Genomic DNA, 23,949 nt, shown 5'->3' on the forward strand with positions numbered 1-23,949 from the left:
GTGGCAGAATCTGGTGGCCTTGAATCACAGAATTTGATGGCCATGAGTGGCAGGATGTGGTGGCTGTCAGTGGCAGAATCTGGTGGCCACGGATAGCAAGATCTGGTGGCTGCTGATGTCAGGATCTGCTGGCCATGAATGGCAGAATCTGCTGGCCATGAGTGGCAGAATCTGGTCACCATGAGTGATAGGATCTTGTGGCTTTGGTTCTTGGGATCTGTTGGCCGTTAATCACAGAATTTGATGGCCATGAGTGGCAGGATCTGGTGGCCGTAGGTGTCACAATGTGGTGGCCACACTGAGCCACCACACCCAAGCTGGGGCAAGCTGGGTCTAGGTTGGCTCCATGGCCCAAGGCTCCTCTCTGTGGTCACCACCAGAAGCTCCAGTCTCACACAGCTCCTGGATGGACGTGATCCCACGCGATCCAAGCTCACCCCAAAACTCAGAACCTGGGCTTGTGGGATCCAGGGCTCAGCCTTCCTGCAGTCCTCAGGGGGCTGAAAATCACCACTGCAGGAACTCGTTGCCATGCTCACCGAGACGAAGCCAACCTCCTGCTGCTCTGCTGTTGGAGGAAATGTCACTGCTGGTCTTACAGCGCACTTCTTCTCTCTTCGCTCTCATTAAAAAAAAAAAACAAAAACCACAAAACAACAAAAGAAACCACGGAACCGTGGAAAATAAATCCTCTCTTCCTTTGGTAGCATTTGGGTTGCAGACGGCGATGGGATTCGTCACCCATCTGGTGGGGACTGCAGCCTCAGGGAGCCCTGTGAGCTCATCACAGCGTTTTCTCATTCCCTGGAGCCCACAGAATCCTTTTTTCTGGTGGATTTCTGGTCCTCAACGCCAGGTTGGGCTGCAGAGCCATCCTCCACACAACGCTCCTCTCAACAGGATGTTCAGAAGCTGCTGCTATTTCACCTGAAAAACAGAAGATTTTCATTGAAAACAGGAAGGCTTGTTACCTCCCTCTCCTCTTGCTTATCCCCCCTTTGTCTTGGTTTTCTCTGCTTCGTTTGCTGCTGCTGCTAATTGGAGGGAGTGCCTGGGAGCAGCCTTTTGAGGAGACAAGAAGCCAACCAGAGAGAAATACCTGGTGTAGAAATCTGGTGTTTTGTGGATCTTTGCAGCTCTGACACCAAAAGCGTGGTCAAGAAAAGGGATTTGGGCTTCACCCACGGCTGACGTTGTCCTGTTTTGATTTTGATGTGGTGAATTCTGTCCCTCTGCGCATCCTTTGGTCACATCATCAGCGAAATTTCAGGTGGAGAGCAACAATGTTGAGTGCAGAGGATCACCAGAGGACCCCTGAACCAAACCCTACAGCTCTGGGATATTTATAAGAATAATTCTGCGTTAACAAATCCTTGGGAACGGCAGAATTGCAACCAAAGTGCAGCGAAGCCTTAAAATGGGGATCTCAGCCCATCTCCCCACGGATCGATTTCGGTATCAATTAGCAAAGCACACGGTTTTATGGTGATTTTTCTGGTGCCAGGCATGTTGCCAGGACCCTGCAACAATCCGGTGGGTTCCTGGGCTGCTTGGCATGGTGGTGGCACACAGGGATGGGCATCCAACGTCCCTCTCTCTTGGTGGAGTGTTTCAGGGTGGTTTGGCACGGGATGGGAATCCTAAAGGGATGGGAGAAGCCATAGGGGAGGGAGGTGAGGAAGAGTGCAGGGCAGAGCGATGCGGTGGGAGTATGGGGGTTCAGTGGGGAGGGATGTTGGAAAAATGGGGGATGTGTTGGAACAGTTGGGGTCGTGTTGAAAAAACGGGGATCACGTTGGAAAAGTTGGGGTGATGGAAAAATTGGGGTCACATTGAAAGAGTTGGGATCGAATAGGAGAAATTGGACTCGTGTTGGAAAAATTGGAGAAATTGCATTGGAAAAAAAATGGAGTTTTGTTAGAGAAATTGGGATTGCATTGGAAAAGTTGGGGTTTTATTCAAGAAATTGGGGTTGCATTGGAGAAACTGGGGTTGTATTGGAAAAACTGGGGTCACTTGAAGAATCGGAGTCACGCTGAATAAGTTGGAGTTATGTTGGAGAAATTGAGATTGCAATGGAAAAAATGGTGTTGTGTTGGAAAAATGGGGGTTGTCATGTTGGAAAAATGGGGGTTGTATTAGAGAAACTGGGGTTTTGCTGGAAGTGTTGGGGTTGTATGAGATAAATTGGGGTCACAGTGGAAAAAAAATAGGGTTCTGTTGAAGAAATTGGGGTTGTGGTAGAGACATCGGGCTTCATTTGGAGAAATTGGGGTTATGATGAAAAAATTGGTGTTCTGTTGGAGAAATCGGAGTTGCATTGGAAGGAACAGGGTTGTGTTGGAGAAACTGGGGTTGCATTGGAAGTGTTGGTGTCACACTGGAGAAATTCCAGTCACATTGGAAAAATGGGGGTCCCTACCCTTGGGGAGAAGAAACCCATGGCCAACTGAGCCCTTAGAGCTGCACGTGTTGGGCACAAGCCGCTGTATCACCCTGGTGGCACCCCGTAGCATCCCTCAACTTTGTCCCCCAAGTTTTTCTGCTGCAAGTTGCACCTTTAGTAGAGATTTCAACCCCAGAGGCGATGGTGGTACAACCCAAAAAGGTGCTGGACCCACAGTGGATGTTGCGTGGAGCCCTTTCCCCCGATGCTCCTTCCATAAGGCTCTTCTCGCTCCTCTTCTCAAATCCCGATGGTTTCTCAGCATGTTAGAAGCTGATCATTGGGATGAAGAGCGTGGAGTTGGCAGGAGCATTGGGATCAAGGCACGGAACTGGAAGGATCTTTGCGATCCAGAGGACCTGGTCCTAAAAATGCTGCAGGATTCACCCGCTTGGTCATCTTGTAGCTGTGGTTGCAGTTCAAGGGGAAACGATTCCTCCACTCGGAATGTGGGATTCGGGTTTCTGCAGCGCATTTGGTGCTGCCTGAAGACGCCCCAGTGCTTTGGGTGGAGGTCATTGAGGAGCTCCGTGCTGTCGAGTTTGGGCAGCTTTGGTCCTCTTGGAGGCATCTTCGTGCTTAGTGCCTCCTCTGGCCCTTTGTGTGGTGTTTTGATGGGAATTGTTGGGTCGGTAATGACCCAAGGGATGGGAATGGGGAGGGACAAAGAGGTCAACAGCCCAGCGAGTGGTGGAGGTGAGGTTTTGGGGAGAGGGAGGAGGAGATGCTGGGATGCAGAGGAGGGGTTCAACCTGGGCTGAGTGGGAGAATCGTTAAGGTTGGAGAAGACCTCCAAGATCACCAAACCCAACCCCAGCCTACTCCACCACGTCTGCTGACCATGCCCCACGTGACACATCTCTGCGGTTCTTGAGCCCCTCCAGGGGTGGTGACCTCTTCACGATCCTGCGCAGGAGTGCATCGCTGCTCCTTCACAGAACAAATTTTCCCCCATATCCAACCCAACTTTCCCCAAATGAACACCCACCCCATTGCTTGTCCCCATTGGACAGCTGAGCTCACCCACAATCACAAACTGGACATGATTGGGTCTTCCTGCTGTCCCACAACTGGCAGGGTTGGAGATCTCCAGGAAGACACCCCAACCCCTCCAATCCCCATGCCCCCAAAGGCTCCTATGGGGTCATCCTCACCCCCTCCTACCCTTTTACCCGCAGGACGTCCTCGCTGCGCTGGAACGCCGGCACCAAGGAGCGGATGCTGATCAAGGTGACGGACCGTGAGCCCAGCTTCCTGCTGCACCAGGGCAACGGCTTCGGCCCCGACGCCGCTCCATCCGCGCGCTCCCGCCGTCCCTCGGGGGGTCAGCAGTCCCCCAACCTGCAGAGCTTCGCCCCCGACTCCGACAACTCCGTCTTCTTCCCGGAGAGAAAACCATCGCCCTACCTGAAGAGGGCTGAGCTGGCTGGGAGCTGCTCGCCTCTGCTGGGTCGGGGCGATTCCTTCTGCTCCCCGCTGCAGAGCCAACACCACCGCAAAGCGTCGAGCGAATCGCAGCCCTCATCGCCGCGCTACGCCTACGAGCCGCCGCTCTACGAGGAGCCCCCCATGGAGTACCAAGCGCCCATCTACGACGAACCCCCCGTGGACATGCAGTACGAGGCCGGCGGGGGCTACAAAGCCGCTTCCCCCCAGAAATCGCCCATCCGGAAGCCTCACCCCTTCCTCCAGTCACCCAAGCAAGGCTCCAACTCGCCCTACCAGCAGCTGGTGCTCACCAAGCAGAAGTGCCCCGATCGTTTCATGAGCCTGGAATACAGCCCGGCGGGCAAGGAGTACGTCCGACAGCTGGTCTACGTCGAGCAGTCGGGCTCCAGCCCCAAGATGAAATCGGGGCCACGCCACAAATACTCCCCCAACCCCATTGGGGGTTCCTACTCGCTGCAGCACAGCCCCTGCCTCCTCCGCGAGCAGCGCGCGGACCTCAAATCGGGCGACTACAGCAGCATGGAGGCGGCCGACTTCTGCCCCGACGACTCCATGTCGTGGTCCAGCCAGCAGGACACCATGTCCTCCACCGGCTACTCGCCCTCCAACAGGAAGAGGAAGAGCCGAAAGCCTTCGCTGCCCCACCACGATCCCAACACTCCGTCGGCGGAAGGGGAGCGGGACGGGGCGGACGAGGAGCGGTGCGGATCCGCGCGCGCCCAACTCAACCGAGCGGAGAGCAAAGCGGTGGAAGCAGAGGGGGAAGCGGCGAGGGGATTTGCTGAGCCCTTCCTGGCACAAGCACGCCTGGCTTGGGAAGCCCAGCAAGCCCACTACCACATGAAGCAGCGCAGCAGTTGGGATTCCCAAAAGGACGGATCGGGCTACGAGAGCGACGGGGCTCTGCCGCTGCCCATGCCGGGCCCCGTGGTGCGTGCGTTCAGCGAGGACGAGGCGCTGGCGCAGCAGGACAGCAAGCACTGGAAGAGGAACACCTTTGAGAAGTTGGGTTTCCCTCAGATCCTGCTGGAGAAGAGCGTCTCCGTGCAGACCAACCTGGCGTCCCCCGAGCCCTACCTGCATCCATCGCAGGTAATGAGGGGTGTGGTCCCGGTTTCTGGGGGTTCAGGGGTGGCCCCGAGTGTTTGGGGTGACCCAGAGTGTTTGGGGATGTCCCTGGTGTCTGGGGGTGTCCTTGGGTTTTAGGGTTGTCTCTGGTGGTTGGGGATGTCCACAAGTGTTTGGGGTGTTCCTGGTGGTTGGGGATGTCCATAAGTGCTTGGGGTGTCCCTGGATTTTAGGGGTGTCCCCAAGTGTTTGGGGTGCCCCTGGTGTTTGGGGCTGTCCTCAAGAGTTTGGGGTGTCTCTGGTGTTTGGGGCTGTCCTGAAGAGTTTGGGGTGTCCCTGATGGTTGGGGATATCCACGAGTGTTTGGGATATTCCTGGATTTTGGGATGTCCCCAAGCGTTTGGGGTGCCCCTGGTGTTTGGGGCTGTCCTCAAGAGTTTGGGGTGTCCCTGGTGGTTGGGGATGTCCACAAGTGTTTGGGGTGACCATGAGTGTTTGGGAATTTACCTTGTGTTTGGGGTTGTCCTTGGATTTTAGGGGTGTCCCTGGTGGTTGGAGATGTCCACAAGTGTTTGGGGTTCTCCTGGTGGTTGGAGGTGTCCCAGTTGTTTGGGGGTGTTCTTGGGTTTTGAGCCTATCTCTGGTGGATATTTGGGGGTGATCTTGATGTCTGGGGGTATCCTTGAGGTTCAGGGGTGTCCCCAAGTGGTTGGGGTGACCCAGAGTGTTTGGGAATGTTCCTGGTATCTGGGGGTGTCCTTGGGTTTTAGGGTTGTCCCTGGTGGTTGGGGATGTCCATAAGTGCTTGGGGTGTCCCTGGATTTTGGGGGTGTCCCCAAGCGTTTGGGGTGCCCCTGCTGTTTGAGGCTGTCCTCAAGAGTTTGGGGTGTCCCTGATGGTTGGGGATGTCCACAAGTGTTTGGGGTGTCCCTCGATTTTGGGATGTCCCCAAGCGTTTGGGGTGCCCCTGGTGTTTGGGGCTGTCCTCAAGAGTTTGGGGTGTCCCTGGTGGTTGGGGATGTCCACAAGTGTTTGGGGTGACCATGAGTGTTTGGGAATTTACCTTGTGTTTGGGGTTGTCCTTGGATTTTAGGGGTGCCCCTGGTGGTTGGAGATGTCCACAAGTGTTTGGAGTTCTCCTGGTGGTTGGAGGTGTCCCCATTGTTTGGGGGTGTCCTTAGGTTTTGAGGGTGTCCCTTGTGGTTGGGGTGTCCTTGCATTTTGGCCATGTCTCTGGTGGATGGGGTGGCCCCAAGTATTTTGGGGGTGACCTTGATGTCTGGGGGTGTCCTTGGGCTGTGGGAGTGTCCCTGGTGGTTGGGGATGTCCCCCAGTGTTTGGGGTGTCCTTCATGGTTGGGGAGAACCTGAGTGCTTGGGAGCATCTCCAGCCTTTGGAACACCCTTGGAATTTAGGGTTGTCCCCAAATTTTAGGGGTGTTCTTGGTGTTTGGGGGTGTCCCTGGTTGTTTGGAAACATCCTTCGTGGTTGGGTATGTCCCCCAACATTTCCAGCATTTGGGAACACCGTTGGTATTTGGAGTTGTCTCCAACATTTGGGGGTGTCCATGGTGTTTGGGAACGTCCCCAGTTTTTGGGGGTGTTCCTGATGTTTAGGTCATTCTTCATCCTGTGACTTTCTCTCACCTTTCACTCTCCCTATCCTCGGACCTTTTCCATTCTGTCACCTTCTCCATTTTATGACCTTTTCCATCTTATTACCTTCTCCACCCGATGTCCTTCTCCATTTTATGACCTTCTCTATCTAATGACCTCTTCCATCCTATGCTCTCCTCCATCCTATGACCTCCTCCACCCTATGACTTCCTCCACCCTATAAGCTTCTTCATCCAATGTTCTTTTCCATCCTGTGATCACCTCCTCTCTCCTATGACTTCCTCCATCTGATGACCTCATCCATCCTATGACTTTCTCTATTTTAGGATCTCCTCCACCCTATAACCTTCTCCATCCTATGACCTCCTCCATCCTATGACCTCATCCACCCTATAACCTTCTTCATCCTATGACCCCATCCACCCTATGACCTCCTCCACCCTATAACCTTCTCCACCCTATGACCTCCTCCATCCAGTGACCTCCTCCATCTGATGACCTCCTCCATCTTATGACCTCGTCCACCCTATCACCCCCTCCATCCTATAACCTTCTCCATCCTATGACCCCATCCACCCTATGACCTCCTCCACCCTATAACCTTCTCCACCCTATGACCTCCTCCATCCAGTGACCTCCTCCATCTGATGACCTCCTCCATCTTATGACCTCGTCCACCCTATCACCCCCTCCATCCTATAACCTTCTCCATCCTATGACCCCATCCACCCTATGACCTCCTCCACCCTATAACCTTCTTCATCCTATGACCCCATCCACCCTATGACTTCCTCCATCCTATAACCTTCTTCATCCTATTACCTCCTCCCCCCTATAACCTTCTCCACCCTATGACCTCCTCCATCCAGTGATCTCCTCCATCTGATGACCTCCTCCATCCTATGACCTCGTCCACCCTATGACCCCCTCCATCCTATGACCTTCTTCATCCTATGACCCCATCCACCCTATGACTTCCTCCATCCTATAACCTTCTCCACCCTATAACCTTCTCCACCCTATGACCTCCTCCACCCTATGATCTCCTCCATCTGATGACCCCCTCCGCCTTATGACCCCCTCCATCCTGTGCCCCCTTCCCCCCTACTTCCTCCTCTCCTCCCTAACCACGCTCTCCTGTCTGTACCTTCAGTCTGAGGACCTGGGTGCCTGCGCCCAGTTTGAGAACAGCCGGCAGACCAGGAACATGATGCCCAGCGCCAGCTGCGTCTTCCCCACCTTCAACCTCCGCAAACCCTCCTCGGAGACGGACATTGAGAACTGGGCCTCCAAGCACTTCAACAAGCACACGCAGGGGCTCTTCCGCCGAAAGGTCTCCATAGCCAACATGTTGGCGTGGAGCAGCGAGTCCATCAAAAAGCCCATGATCATGACCAACGACCGCAACGTCAAGAAGGAGGCGTGTGAGATCTTCAAGCTCATCCAGATGTACATGGGCGACCGGCGAGCCAAGACGGACCAACTCAACGTGGCCTTGGAGATCGCCACCAAAGGGTGGAGCATGCAGGGCCTGAGGGATGAGCTCTACATCCAGCTGTGCAGGCAGACCACCGAGAACTTCCGATACGAGAGCCTGGCGCGCGGCTGGGAGCTCATGGCCATTTGTTTGGCCTTCTTCCCACCCACCCCCAAATTCCATTCCTATCTCGAAGGATATATTTACAGGCACATGGACCCGGTGAATGACACCAAAGGTAAGAGGGATCCCAATGCTGGTGGCTTTTGGGCCCACCTGCAACCCGGTTTTGGTTTTTTGGCCCTTCACGCGCGTTGTGTCCTTGGTGAAACGTGGCACAGTGTGTTGCCCAGAGGCTGTGAGGTGGCACCAACCCCGTTACACAGCATGAGATGAACATGGACGCCTCCACTTACGGGGCTTGCTCAGTTTTGGGTGACTCCATGGTCCAGTTTTGCATCCCTGCTCTGTAAATTGGGCTCTGGGATGACCACATCTTGGAGGTCCACCAAACCCATTGCCTCTCCTCGTGGGTGGTGCCCAGTGGGGTCACAGCATCTTAGAGGGATGGAGGTTGGTAGCATCTCAGGGTCTGTCTGGTCCAACGTCCCCACGCTGACAGGGACACCCAGGGACACTCTGCCCCATGGCCAAGCAGAGCTGAAGATCCCCAGGAGATCCCTGGTGACCTTGTGCCCTGGTGGCCTGTTCTCCTGGTGGCCTTGTGGTCTGGTAGCCTGGTGGCCTGGTTTGCTGATGGCGTTGTGCTCTGGTGGCCCGGTCCCCTGGTGAACTTGTGGCCTGGTCCACTGGTGGCTTGGTGCCCTGGTGACCCGGTCCTCTTGCAGCCTGGTTCCCTGGTGGCCTTGTGACCTTGTGCCCCAGTGCCATGGTGGCCTGGAGACGTAATGGCATGGTCCCCTGGTGGCCTTGTGCCCCTGGTGGCCTTGCAGCCTTATACCACAGTGACCCGGTGGCCGTGAGACGTGCCATGGTGACCTGGTGGCCATGCCCAACTGGGGACAACATCCCCCCGAAACCACAGGACCCCACAGACCCCCAGCTCCCCACAGCAGAGGTACCACCATCTCATTTTGTCCCCATGCCACTGTCCACCACCGCTACCACCACCACCTCCGGCTCAAAAACCACCACCGCCAACACGACTGACCCAAAAACCATCACCACCAACCCAAAAACCACCATCGACACCACCACCAACCCAAAAAACACCACTACCAACAGCACACCACCATCATCACCGACCCAAAAACCAACAGCAACCCCAAAACCACCAACAGCAACCCAAAAACCAACAACAACAACAACCCAGAAACCACCACCAACCCAAAAACCATCACCACCACCAGCTACTCCACCAACACCACCACCACTGATTCAAAAACCACCACCAACAACCCAAAACCCACCACCACCACCGACCCAAAAACACCAACAACCCAAAAATCATGACCAACACCACCATCACTGATCCAAAAACCACCAACAACAACAACCCAAAACCCACTACCACCACTGACCTAAAAACCAACAACAATCCAAAAATCACCACCAACACTACCAACCCAAAAACCACCACTACAATCAAAACAAAAATCACCACCACCAACCCAAAAACCAACAACAGCCCCAAAATCACCACCACCACCAATGCAAAAACCACCACCATCAACAACCCAAAAATCACCACCAGCACTGATCCAAAACCCACCACCAACAACCCCAAAACCAACACCACCAACACTACCACCACCATCAACCACCTACAGCAACCCAAAAATCACCGCCACCGACAACCCAAAAACCATCACCACAACCAACAACAACCCAAAAAACAACAACAACCCAAAAACCACCACCACCAACAACAACCCCAAAATCACCACCACCACCACCAATGCAAAAACCACCACCATCAACAACCCAAAAACCACCACCACCACCAATCTAAAACCCACCAACAACCATCCCAAAACCAACACCACCACCAACCCCAAAACCAACACCACTACCAGCAACCCAAAACCCCCATCACCAGCACTTCCACCGCCATCCACCACCACCACCAACCCAAAAATCACCACCACTGCCACCACCACCAACCCAAAATCACCACCAACAACAACCCAAAAACCAACACCACCAAAAACAACAACCCCAAAATCACCACCACCACCACCAACGCAAAAACCACCACCATCAACAACCCAAAAATCACCACCAGCACTGATCCAAAACCCACCACCAACAACCCCAAAACCAACACCTCCACCAGCAACCCAAAACCCCCATCACCAACACTACCACCGCCGTCCACCATTGACAGCAACCCAAAAATCACCACCAACAACAACAACCCAAAAATCACCACCACCACCACCAACAACCCCAAAACCAACACCAACACCAACAACAACAACAACCACCCCAAAATCACCACCACCACCAACGCAAAAACCACCACCACCACTGATCCAAAACCCACCACCAACAACCCCAAAACCACCACCAACAACAACCCAAAAATCACCACCACCACCACCAACGCAAAAACCACCACCATCACTGATCCAAAACCCACCACCAAGAACCCCAAAACCAACACCAACAACAACCCAAAAACCAACACCACCACCAGCAACCCAAAATCACCACCACCAGCACTTCCACCGCCATCCACCATCAACAGCAACCCAAAAATCACCACCGTCACTGATCCAAAACCCACCACCACCAACCCCAAAACCAACACTACCAACAACAACCCAAAAACCAACATCACCAACATTACCACCACCATCCACCACCGACAGCAACCCAAAAACCACCACCACCAACAACAACCCAAAATTCACCACCACCACCACCAACAGCAACCCAAAAATCACCACCACCACCACCAACAACCCCAAAACCCACCACCACCACCTTGACCACTGACCCAAAACCCACCTCCACCACCACGTTGGTTTGGTTCCGTCCGTCCCGTTGTACCACGCGTTGGTTTCGGTTGTGTCCTTTTGAGTTGTTTGGGTTGTTTGTTTGTTTTGTTGTGTTGTTTTTTTTTTTTCCATTTTATTTATTTCTGTTATTATTTTCCATTTTGATGTCATTTTTGCTTCTTTTTTTTTTTTTTTCCCCAATTTTTGATTTCTTCTATTCAGTTTCTACATTATCTATTTTTTAGGATGTTTGGTTTTTAGGTTATTTCTTTATGCAGGTCATTAATTTCATTTTATGTTATTTTTATTTCTTTTTACGTAATTTCTATTCCACTTTTAAGTCATTTCAGTGTTTCAGCTTTGTCTTTTTTTTTTTTTTCCCCCCCCACTTTTATTTTCTTCGTTTCCATTTCATTTCTGCTTTTACTCTTTTGGGGTCATTTTTTGCTCTTTTTTATCTACTCCGTTCGTTTTTATCTTATTTATATTTTGTTTATTTCACTTGGTGTCATTTTCATTCCACATCTATTCCGTGTTTAATTCATTTCATTTATTCCTTTATTTTTGATTTATTCCCGTATTTTATTTATTTTTCCTTTATTTTTATTTTTTAGCTCTTCTGTTCATTTTAACGTATTACTTTAGATGAGGTTTTTTGTCAATTTTATTTCTTGTTTTCAATTTTTCATTTCTTCTTTTATTTTATATTACTTTTGATTATTTATACTATTAATTTTATATTATTTTGTGCCATTTTATTCCACTTTTATTCCATTTTTAATTCATTTCAATTCCATTCATTTCTTTTTAATTTATTTGTTTTATTTCTTTTTATTTATATTTAGCTCTTCTATTCATTTTTTATTACATTATTTTTTAGGTTATATTATGTCAAATTTTTTTCATTTTTTCATTTCTTCTGTTCATTTTTGTATTACTTATTTTAATTATTTTTATATTTGTTTTATGTTATTTCTGTTCAATTTTTTTTTCATTTTTTATTTCGCGTATTTCATTTTTTTTATGTTTATTTCATTTTTATTTCTTCCCTTTGTTTTTTAACCATATTCATTTTTCATATTGCTCATTTCTTACCTTATGTTCTGTTCCCTACACTTCCATTTTCCATCCTTCCCCTCTCCCACCCCCCTCCCTTTCCTCTCATCCCATTCCATTCCATTCCCCTTCTGATCCCATCCTGCTCCGTTCTCATGCTGTTCCCATTCCCTTCCCATTCCATTCCCATTCCAATCCCGTTCTGATCCCCTTCTATTCCTGTTCTGTTCTCATTCCCTTCCCATTCCAATCCCATTCTGATCCCCTTCTGTTCCTGTTCTGTTCTCATTCCACTCCCATTCCCTTCCCATTCCATTCCCATTCCAATCCCGTTCTGATCCCCTTCTGTTCTGTTCTCACTCCGTTCCTGTTCCATTCCCATTCCGATCCCATTCTGTTCCCATTCCACTCTTCTTCCATTCCTGTTCCATTCCATTCCCGTTCTGATCCCATTCTATTCCCATTCCAATCCTCTCCCACTCTGTTCCCATTTCATTCCCATCCTGATCCTGTTCCATTCTGTTTGATCCCACTCCAATCCTATTCCATTCCTGTTCTGATCCCCTTTTCTTCCCATTCTGTTCTCATTCCATTCCCATTCCAATCCCATTCTGTCCCCATTTTGATCCCATTCTGTTCCCATTCCAATCCCGTTCTGTCCCCATTTTGATCCCATTCTGTTCCCATTCCATTCTGTTTGATCCTGTTCTGCTCCCGTCCCGATCCTGCTCCATTCCCCACCCCGATCCCATTCTGTTCTGTCCTGTCCCAATCCTGTTCCATTCCCTATCTCAATCCCATTCTATTCCCCATCCCAATCCTGATCTTTTCTATCCCACCTCAATCCCACTCCATTCCCCATGCTGATCCTCTTCTGTTCTTTTCTATCCTGTTCCATCCCATCCCAATCCCATTCATTCCCATCCCAATCCCGCTCTGTTCCCCATCCTGATGCCATTCTTTTCTGTTCAATCCCATTCCATTCCCATCCATATCCCACTCCATTCCCCATCCCAATTCCATTCTGTTCTGTTCTATCCTGTCCCAATCCCGTTCCATTTCCCATCCCAATCCTGTTCTGTTCTGTTCCATCCCACCCCAATCCTTTCCCAATCCCATTCCATTCCATTCCATTCCCTATCCCACTCGATTCTACATCCCAATCCCATTCCATTCTGTTCCGTCCCATCCCAATCCCTCTCCATTCCCCATCCCAATCCCTCTCCATTCCCCATCCCAATCCCATTCCATTCTGTTCCATCCCATCCCAATCCCTCTCCATTCCCCATCCCAATCCCATTCTATTCTGTTCCATCCCATCCCAATCCCTCTCCATTCCCCATCCCAATCCCTCTCCATTCCCCATCCCAATCCCATTCCATTCTGTTCTATCCCATCCCAATTCCTCTCCATTCCCCATCCCAATCCTGTTCCATTCTGTTCAATCCAATCCAAATCCCGTTCCGTTCCCATCCCAAACCCGCTCCAATCCCATTCCATTCCCATCCCACCCCTCCACCCCTCATGGCTTTGTTTGTTTCCCAGTGACACGGCACATTAGAGAGCTCCTGGAAAGGAACACAAAGAAGAAACCCAAATTGAGAAAGAAACCCAAGCCCCACCCCGAGGAGCACGATGGTAGGGGCAGCGCCACCGCTCGCTTCGGGCCCTCCCGGCCCCGTAGAATCGCTGCTGCTTCCCGGCTCTCTCCTGCTCCCATCTCCCAGGGCTCTGCTCGGAGGGCTGCGGCTAATTAACCGGCTCTCTTAATTGGGGTCGGAGGTGGTGGGCAGCGGGCGCTGTCTGCTGATGGCCGAATGGCATTCGTGTTTAATTAGTGCTCAGCGGTGGCAGTCGGACACGATAAGGAGAAGTGGTCTTGAGTGACAGTCAGCCTAGGTAATTATCTGTGGTCTTCACTGATGGTTGATCAACTGATGATCTTAATTGCTGGTTGGATTTCATCACCAGTGGGCGATCTCCATTAATCACTGATCAGCTGATGGTTTTAATTGACAGTTGGACTTGATGATCGATCGGTGGTCTTCATTGGTGGTTGATCATCAGGGATCTTCACTGAAGATCAATTAGTGATCTTCCTCGATGCTTGCACTTGATTGAGGATCTTAATTGACGTTTGATGCATTGGTGATCTTTACTGATAGTTGGGCTTGATCAATTAGTGGTCTTCATTGACGGTTGGATTTGAAGATCAATTAGTGATCTTTGCTGATGGTTGGACTTGATGACCAGCTGGTGATCTTCACTGACAGTTGATCAACAGATTGTCTTAATTAATGGTTGGAATTGATGGCCAATTGATGGCCAGTTGGACTTGATAATGAGTAGGTGATGATCTTCACTGATCATTGATCAGCTGATTATCTTTTAATTGACGGTTGGACTTCATGAACAGTTGGCAATCTCCATTAATCACTGATCAACTGATGATCTTAATTGATGGTTGGACTTGATGACCAATTGATGATCGTGATTGATGCTTAATTAATCAATGATCTTCATAATGGTTTCACTTGATGATCCATTAGTTCATGGACTAACATGGACAGTTGGACTTGATGATTAATTGATGATTTTCATTGACTGTTGATCTTAATTGATGGTTGGACTTGATGACCTATTGATGATCTTCATCAATGGTTGATCCATTGATGATCTTAATTGGTGATCAGTTGGACTTGAAGATCAATTAGTGCTCTTCAAGTTGGACTTGATAATGAATAGATCTTCACTGATAGTTGGACTTGCTGATCGATTGGTAATTTTCATTGGCAGTTGATCAACTGGTGATCTAAATAGAAGGCTGGACTTGATCGACTGATTACCTTAATTGAGACTGATGATCTTAAGGATCATTTCCATGCTTAATGATTCTGTGATCCTAACGTGGTGAATGCAGAGGGGACGGAGCCGTGGCCCTCAGTGCAGAGCCCCCACTTTGCTTCCTGCTTTGCACTAATATAGAATAAAACCTTTAAAATATCATTAAAAATCATTTAAAAAATACTTTTAAAAATCAGCTAATAAATAACCCATACAGTAATAAATGACATCTGCAACAATAAATGGTCTCTCAAATAATAAAAGGTGCACACAGTAATAAACGACCCATAAAATAACACGTGATCTCTGAAATAAGAAATGCTCCAAAGGATTATAAATGACATATGAAATAATAAACGGTATGTAAAATAAATAAAATGAAATAACAGCTAAACATTAAAAACTTGAAAGAAATGAATGGGTTTTGCCCAGAGGAGGCAGCACAGCGCTTCCCCCCATCCTCATCTGTGCCGATCCTCAGTTCAGTCCCCAGGCCTGAGAGCTGGGGACACTGCAGAGCATCCATCCGTATTCGGTCCCTCGTTAATAACTCGTTAATTAGTGCCCACTGAGGCATCGGGTCGGGCGCTGGCGTACCCAGAGTTGGTTGCCATCTTTCCTTCTTCCCTGCCCCCCTTCCCGGCACATCCTTTGGAAGGATCCCATTTATTTTCCTCCTGGATCAGGGAAAGACTGGGGCCCTGAGTGTGCGTCCCCATGCACTGCCAGGACTCTTCCAATCGATGGGGATCGCGGGTGGGGATGGAAACAGATGGATCCAGATTTTCAGAGCTGTATGGAAACTGAAAGTTCTGTCCCGGACGCGGAGCACAGGGGATGTCCCCAAAGTGGGGCCATCCCTTCCCATTGCTCCACGTCTGCATCGCTGGGAATTGAAGGGAGGGTGCAGAGGTGGCACCTGCGTAGAGCCACCACTGCTGGTGACACCCAGGATGGGCAGGGGGTGTCCCCACGGAGGGGTCCTCTCACCCCGCAGCCCCACAGCGCCCTCCTGACCGCGCTCCGCTCTGTCTTCCAGGGGTGGCCATCAGCACATATGCCAAGTACTGCTACAACAAGCTGCAGAAGGCAGCCCTCACTGGAGCCAAGAAGGTATGCGTGGCCACCTGCGTCCCACCGTGCCCTCCTCATCTGTCCCTTCTGTGTCCCACCACGCTCACATCCTCCACGTCCATCCCTTCTGTGTCCCACCATGTTCACATCCTCCACGTCCATCCCTTCTGTGTCCCACCACACTCATATCCTCCATGTCCATCCCTTCTGCATCCATCCCTTCTGCATCTTACACTCATGTCCTCCAGATCCATCCTTTCTGCTTCCCACCACACTCATCCTCTCCATCCCACCACATTTACATCCTATACATGCGTCTTCTCTTCTGCATCCCATCATGATGAGCAGGACCCCCACCCCCCCCTCTACCCCACATTCTGTGATTCTGTGATCTCCCATCAAAATGCCCCACATGAAGACAGTGACCTCAGAGACCACCTCTCTGCCTTCCTCAGGGCCTGAAGAAGCCCAACATTGAGGAGATCCGCCACGCCAAGAACGCCGTCTTCAATCCCTCCATGTTTGGGAGCTCCTTGCAGGACATCATCGCCATGCAGAAGGAGCGCTACCCCGACCGGCAGCTGCCCTGGGTGCAAACGCGCCTCTCCGAGGAGGTGCTGGCACTCAATGGGGATCAAACGGAAGGGATCTTCAGGTAAAACCCGTGGTGCCATCAGCACCCCATCCCACGGCTTCTTTTTTCCTGCCCCGGGGGCCAGGAGCAGCTCCAGCAACGTGGAGGCATCTTTCATTGGTGAAAGGAAAGCTTTACGTGATGCCCACTGTGGTCACGTTGGGGTCTGTGGTTATGGTGGGGCCTGTGGTCATGTCAAGAAGCATGGCCATGACCGTGGGGTCATGGGGGGATCTGTGGTCGTGTTGGGGTTTATGGTCATGGTGGGATCTGTGGTCATGTCAAGAATCATGGCTGTGACCATGCTGGGGTTCGTGGTCATGTTGGGGCCGTAGGGTCGTGTTGGGGTTCGTGGTTCTCAGCGTGGCCACAGATCCCACCAAAATCATGGATCCCAACATTACCATGAACCCCAATGGGGTCATGGTGGGATCTGTGGTCGTGTTGGGGTTTATTTTTTGGTCATGGTGGGATCTGTGGTCATGTAAAGTACCGTGGCCGTGACCATAGGGTCGTGTTGGGGTCCGTGGTTCTCAGCATGGCCACAGATCCCACCAAAATCATGGATCCCAACATTACCATGAGCCCCAATGGAGTCATGGTGGGATCTGTGGTCATGTTGGGGTTTATTTTATGGTCATGGTGGGATCTGTGGTCATGTAAAGTACCGTGGCCGTGACCATAGGGTCGTGTTGGGGTCCGTGGTTCTCAGCATGGCCACAGATCCCACCAAAATCATGGATCCCAACATTACCATGAGCCCCAATGGAGTCATGGTGGGATCTGTGGTCATGTCAAGAATCATGGCCGTGACCATAGGGTCGTGTTGGGGTCCGTGGTTCTCAGCGTGGCCACAGATCCCACCAAAATCATGGATCCCAACATTAACATGAACCCCAATGGGGTCATGGTGGGATCTGTGGTCATGTTGGGGTTTATTTTATGGTCATGGTGGGATCTGTGGTCATGTAAAGAACCGTGGCCGTGACCATAGGGTCGTGTTGGGGTCTGTGGTCACATTGGGATTTATGGTCATGGTGGGATCTGTGGTCATGTTGGGGTCTGTGGTCACTTTCAGGTTTATGGTCATATTGGGGTTCATGGTAATGTTGGGATCCATGATTTTGGTGGGGTCTGTGGTCATGCTGAGAACCACGGCCATGGGGTCTTGTTTGGGTCCATGGTCATGTTGGGGTTTATGGTCATTTTGGGATCTATGGTCGTGTCAAGAACCACAGAGTCATCTTGGGGTCCGTGGTCACGTTGGGATCTGTGGGATTTGGGGATCCGTGTTCATGTTGGGATTCCTGGTCATTTTGGGGTTCGTGAGCATGTTGAGATCTGTGATCGCGTTGGGATTTGTGGTCACGTTGGGGATCCATGGTCACGTTGGGGTTCTTGGTGATACTGGGGAACGTGGTCACGTTGGGATCTGTGGTCACGTTGGTGTCCATGGTCACATTGGTTTCTGTGGTCACGTTGGTGTCCATGGTCAGTTGGGGTTCATGTTGGGGTTGTCCCCTCCTGGGGTGCCACCAGCCCCATGGGGTCCCGTGAGCCCTCAGCAGCTCCAGATGTCCCCCCATGCAGAGTCCCCGGCGACATCGATGAGGTCAACGCTCTGAAGCTGCAGGTGGACCAGTGGAAGATCCCCACCGGCCTGGAGGACCCCCACGTTCCCGGTAGGACCCCTGGGGGGGGGCGTGGGGTGGACAGGGGATGGGGGGTGATGCCACTCCGGGGTGTCACACCTCCCCCCATCCCCACAGCGTCGCTGCTGAAGCTGTGGTACCGGGAGCTGGAGGAGCCCCTCATCCCGCACGACTTCTACGAGCGCTGCATCACCCACTATGAGAACCCCGAGGCGGCCGTCGCCGTCGTCCACTCTCTGCCCAGGATCAACAAAATGGTGCTGTGCTACCTCATCCGTTTCCTCCAGGTACGAATGGGCTCCCGCCGGCCCCGCTGTGAGTCCTGCTGTGTGGTTTGGGGCTCCCGGACCCCACACCAACTGATGGGGTCCCACCACCATCACGAGTTGGGGTTCCCTGATCCTATACGAAGAATGGAGTCCCATCACCACCATGAGTTTGGATTCCCCCAATCCCACACCAAAATGGGGTCCCACCATCACCCTGGGTTTGGGATCCCCAACCCCACACCACGAATGGGGTCCCACCACCACCATGAGTTTGGGTTTCTCCAGCTCCACACCAAGGATGGGGTCCCACAGACACCAAGAGTTTGGGTTCTCTCAACCTCACACCAAAATGGGGTCCCACCACCAGCCTGGGTTTGGGATCCCCAACCCCACACCAAGAATGGGGTCCCACCACCGCCACCACAAGTTTGGGTTCCCCAATCCCACACCAACAATAGGGTCCTACCACCACCACGAGTTTGGGTTCCCTGACCCTATACAAAGGATGGGGTCCCATCACCACCCTGGGTTTGGGATCCCCCAACCTCACACCAAGAATGGGGTCCCACCATCACACTGGGTTTCAGATCCCCCCCAATCCCACACCAAAGATGGGATCCCACCTCCACGACTTTGGGTTCTCCTGACTCCACACAATGGAAGGGGTCCCGCTACCACAGCTTTAGGTTCCCTGACCCCACACCAAAGATGGGGTCCTACCACTACAACTTTGGGTTCTCCTGACTCCACACAACGGAAGGGGTCCCACCACCACAGCTTTAGGTTCCCTGACCCCACACCAAAATGGGGTCCCACCACCACCCTGGGTTTGGGATCCCCCATTCCCGCACCAAAATGGGGTCCCACCACCACCCTGGGTTTGGGATCTCCAACCCCACATCAAAGATGGGGTCCCACCTCCACAACTTTGGGTTCTCCTGACTCCACACAACGGAAGGGGTCCCACCACCACAGCTTTAGGTTCCCTGACCCCACACCAAAATGGAGTCCCACAACCACCCACCAAGGATGGGGTCCCTCCACCACCCTGGGTTTGGGATCCCCCATTCCCACACCAAAATGGGGTCCTACCACCACCCTGGGTTTGGGATCCCCCATTCCCACACCAAAATGGGGTCCTACCACCACCCTGGGTTTGGGATCCCCCATTCCCACACCAAAATGGGGTCCCACCACCACCCTGGGTTTGGGATCCCCCATTCCCACACTAGAATGGGGTCCTACCACCACCCTGGGTTTGGGATCCCCCATTCCCACACCAAAGATGGGTTCCCACCACCACCATAAGTTTGTATTCCCTCAATCCCACACCAAGGACGAGGTCCTACCGCCGCCCTGGGTTTGGGTTCCCCCAACCCCACCACCAAATTGGGTCCTTGCCCCCCTCAGGTGTTCGTGCAGCCGGCCAACGTGGCCGTCACCAAGATGGACGTCAACAACCTGGCCATGGTGATGGCCCCCAACTGCCTGCGCTGTCAGTCGGACGACCCCCGCGTCATCTTTGAGAACACCCGCAAAGAGATGTCCTTCCTGCGGGTCCTCATCCAGCACCTGGACACCAGCTTCATGGAGGGCGTCCTATAGCATCACCCCACGACCATCCCCTTCCCCACCAACCCCCTAAACTCCCCCCTCCCCCAAGTTTTCGCCCCGCACCCCACTGCCCGCCTCCCACCGGAGGGACGGAGGGACTGGAACCTTCTGGGGGGGTTGGTGTTCACCTGGAGGACTTTGGGGTGACACCAGGGATGGTGGAACGGGGTGGGGAAGACCTCTGGGTGGGGAGGGGGTGGCACTTTGGGGACGGGAAGGACACGAGGATGTCACTGGGGGGCGTTGGGGGAACTGGGCAGGCTGGTCTTGTCCCGTCTTGGTGGCTGTTCCTTGGAGAAGCACCGGGTGATTTGGTGTCAACTTCAGCTTCTGAAGGATGTGTGGGACCACCAGTGGGATCTGAGGGACGTGTGGGACCATCAGTGGGATCTAAAAGATGTGTGGGACCACCAGTGGGATCTAAAGGACGTGTGGGACCATCAGTGGGATCTGAGGGACGTGTGGGACCATCAGTGGGAGCTGAAAAAACATTTCCACCCGTGAGACCACCAGTGGGATCTGAAGGAAACGTCTCCACTCGTGGGACCACCAATAGGATCTGAAGGAGCTGTGGGACCACCAGTAGGATCTGAAGGACTCATCTCTACCCATAGAACCACCAATAGGATCTGAAGGACACATCTCCACCCATAGGACCACCAGTAGGATCTGAAGGACCTGTGGCACCACCACGAGGATCTGGAGGACACATCTCCACCCGTGGGATCGCCAATAGGATCTGTGGCACCACCAGTAGGATCTGAAGGACACATCTCTACCCGTAGGACCACCAATAGGATCTGAAGGACCTGTGGGACCACCAGTGGGACCTGAAGGACCCATTATCTCCACCCATGGGAGCACCAGTAGGACCTGAAGGACCCACCATCTCCACGTATGGGATCACCAGTAGGACCTGAAGGACCCATCATCTCCACCTGTGGGACCACCAGTAGGACCTGAAGGACCCATCATCTCCACCTGTGGGACCACCAGTAGGACCTGAAGGACCCGTCTCACCACCACCTCCTCCCAGTTCTTCAGGACTCATCTCAGAACCCACCACCTCCTGAATCTTCTGGACCCGTATGGGACCCCACCATCTCCTTCCACTCCTTCTGGGCCCATACAGGAACCCGCTGTCCTCTCCTGGTCCTTACGGTTCTGTGTGGACGCCCACCATCTCCTGCTCCTTCTGGATCCATCTCAGAACCCATCTTCTGGATCCACCTTGGAACCCACCACCATCTCCTGGACCTTCTGGACCAATATGGGAACCCACCACCTCCTCCTGGTCCTTACATTCCTGTATGGTCCCCCAACATCTCCCGGTCCTTCTGGACCCATCTCAGTGCCCAATATCTCCAGGTCCTATGGAGCCATATGGAACCCACCACCTCCTTCTGGTCCTTCTAGTTGCATATGAGCCCCCACCACCATCTCCTGGTCCTCGTGGTCTTGTATGGGAACCCATTGCCATCTCCTGGTCCATATGGTCCCATATGAGCTCCCAACACCATCTTGTGGTCCATAAGATCCTATATGAGCGCCCACCACCATCTCTTGGTCCTTATGGTCCCATATGGGAACCCACTGCCATCTCCTGGTCCGTACGGTTCCGTATGAGGACCCACCACCGTCTCCTGGTCCATATGGTCCAATATGAGCCCCCCCTCCACCACCTCCTGGTGCTACTGGAGCCATATGGAACCCATCACCACCTTTTGGTTCCTTCTGGTCCCATATGAGGACCCACCACCGTCTCCTGAATCCATATGGTCCCATGTGAGTCCTCACCACCATCTCCCGGTCCATATGGTCCCATATGAGCCCTCACCATTGTCTCCTGGTCCATATGGTCCCATATGAAAACCCACTGCCATCTCCTGGTCCTTTTGGTCCCATATGAACGCCCACCACCACCTCCTGGTCCATATGGTCCAATATGAGCCCCCCCTCCACCATCTTGTGGTGCTACTGGAGCCATATGGAACCCACCACCACCTTCTGGTTCCTTCTGGTCCCAAATGGGAATCCACCACCATCTCCTGGTCCATATGGTCCCATATGAGCCCCCACCACCATCTCGTGGTCCTTCTGGTCCCATATGAACACACACCACAATCTCCTGGTCCATATGGTCCCATATGAGCCCCCACCACCATCTTCTTGTCCCATATGAGAACCCACCACCACCTCCTGGTCCATTTGGTCCCATATGAGCCCCCACCACCATCTCCCGGTCCATATGGTTCCATGTGAGCCCCCATATGGTCCCATATGAGAACCCACCACGATCTCCTGGTCCATATGGTTCCATATTGGCTCCCATCACCATCCTCTGGTCTCATATGAGAACCCACCACCATCTTCTGGTCCGTATGGTTCCATGTGAGCCCCCATATGGTCCCATATGAGCCCCCACCACCATCTGATGGTCCCATATGAAAACCCATCACCAGCTCCCGGTCCACATGGTCCCATATGAGAACCCACCACGATCTCCTGGTCCCATATGAGCCCCCACCACCATCTCCCGGTCCATATGGTTCTATGTGAGCCTCCATATGGTCCCATATGAGAACCCACCACCACCTCCTGGTCCATTTGGTCCCATATGAGCCCCCACCACCATCTGATGGTCCCATATGAAAACCCATCACCACCTTCCGGTCCACATGGTCCCATATGAGAACCCACCATGATCTCCTGGTCCCATATGAGCCCCCACCACCATCTGATGGTCCCATATGAGCCCCCACCACCATCTGATGGTCCCATATATGCCACCACCGCCATCTGCTGGTCCCATATGGGAACCCACCACCACCTTCCGGTCCGTATGGTTCCATATAAGCCCCCACCACCATTTCCTGCTCCGTATCATCCCATATGAGAACCCACCACCACCTCCTGGTCCATTTGGTCCCATATGAGCCCCCTCCCCACCTCCTGACCCTTCCGGACCCCCCTCCCTTCCCCCCCTCAGAACCCATCTCTGGACCCCGGGTGTCACCAAGGCGTCCCATTGAGCGAAGTGCCTCCTGCTCACCATGGGACGATGGGGAGGGGAAGGTGGGTGTGAGAGGTGGGAGGGGGAAGGGAGGGGGAGGGTGGGGGGGGGGAGGGGTGTCCACTCGGAGGGTTGGGGGTCGTTCCGGGGGTCCCGGGCAGAGTGTACAGACCTATAAAGAGAGAGATATTACATAGAGTCGTTTGCTAACGAGATAGTTTTAATTGCAGATGTATTTTATCGCGTGTGCGTGTGTGTGTGTGTGTGTGTGTGTGTCCCACCCGACCCCCCCCCACACACCCCCCAAATTTGGGGACACTTTGGGGCGGCATTGGGGACCCCCTCCTCTCCCGTATCCCCCCTTTTTATTTCATTTTTCTATGAATTTAATTTCTTTCTTTCCAGCTTTCCAATAATTACCTTTTCTCCTCTGCTTTTTTTCCTCGGTTTTTTTCCTCATTTTTTTTTCCTTCTTTCTTTGTATTTTCTTTCTTTCCTTTCCCGCCTTTTATTTCCTTTTTTGCAACTTTTTCCCCTTTATTTTCCCCCCTTTTCCTCCCCGTTTTTTCCCCTTTTCCCAATATTTTTTCCTGTTTTTTTCCCTTTTCCCCCTTTTTCCGCTCCATTTTTTACTCTTCTCTTTCCTCTTTTCCTTTATTCCTTTTTTTTTGTCTTTCCCATTTCTTTTCCTTTTATCATTTTATTTCCTTTTATTTTTTTCTTTTTCCCCATTTTTCTTTTCTCCTTTTCTTTTTTGTCGTTTTTCCGTTTTTC

The 23,949-nt window shown here is 52.2% G+C and overlaps 1 protein-coding gene across 2 annotated transcripts in view; it reads left to right on the forward strand.

Moving 5' to 3' along the window:
* The window catches only part of ARHGAP39 (Rho GTPase activating protein 39), an 84,018-nt gene extending 63,656 nt beyond the window's left edge, over nucleotides 1-20,362 (forward strand). The window contains exons 4-11 of one of the 2 annotated variants that reach the window (XM_090138172.1): nucleotides 3,625-4,987; nucleotides 7,733-8,294; nucleotides 13,621-13,713; nucleotides 15,959-16,032; nucleotides 16,449-16,648; nucleotides 18,218-18,309; nucleotides 18,397-18,566; nucleotides 19,959-20,362. In XM_090138172.1, the coding sequence (XP_089994298.1) occupies nucleotides 3,625-4,987; nucleotides 7,733-8,294; nucleotides 13,621-13,713; nucleotides 15,959-16,032; nucleotides 16,449-16,648; nucleotides 18,218-18,309; nucleotides 18,397-18,566; nucleotides 19,959-20,153 (2,749 nt within the window). In that variant the 3' untranslated portion in view covers nucleotides 20,154-20,362. The remainder of the gene's footprint in view (nucleotides 1-3,624; nucleotides 4,988-7,732; nucleotides 8,295-13,620; nucleotides 13,714-15,958; nucleotides 16,033-16,448; nucleotides 16,649-18,217; nucleotides 18,310-18,396; nucleotides 18,567-19,958) is intronic. The other variant, XM_090138173.1, reaches the window with a different exon arrangement.
* The last annotated feature ends 3,587 nt before the right edge of the window (nucleotides 20,363-23,949 follow it).

This window comes from Phasianus colchicus, chromosome 3, assembly GCF_987193195.1.
Source record: "Phasianus colchicus chromosome 3, bPhaCol1.hap1.1, whole genome shotgun sequence".
Classification (NCBI taxonomy): Eukaryota; Metazoa; Chordata; class Aves; order Galliformes; family Phasianidae; genus Phasianus; species Phasianus colchicus.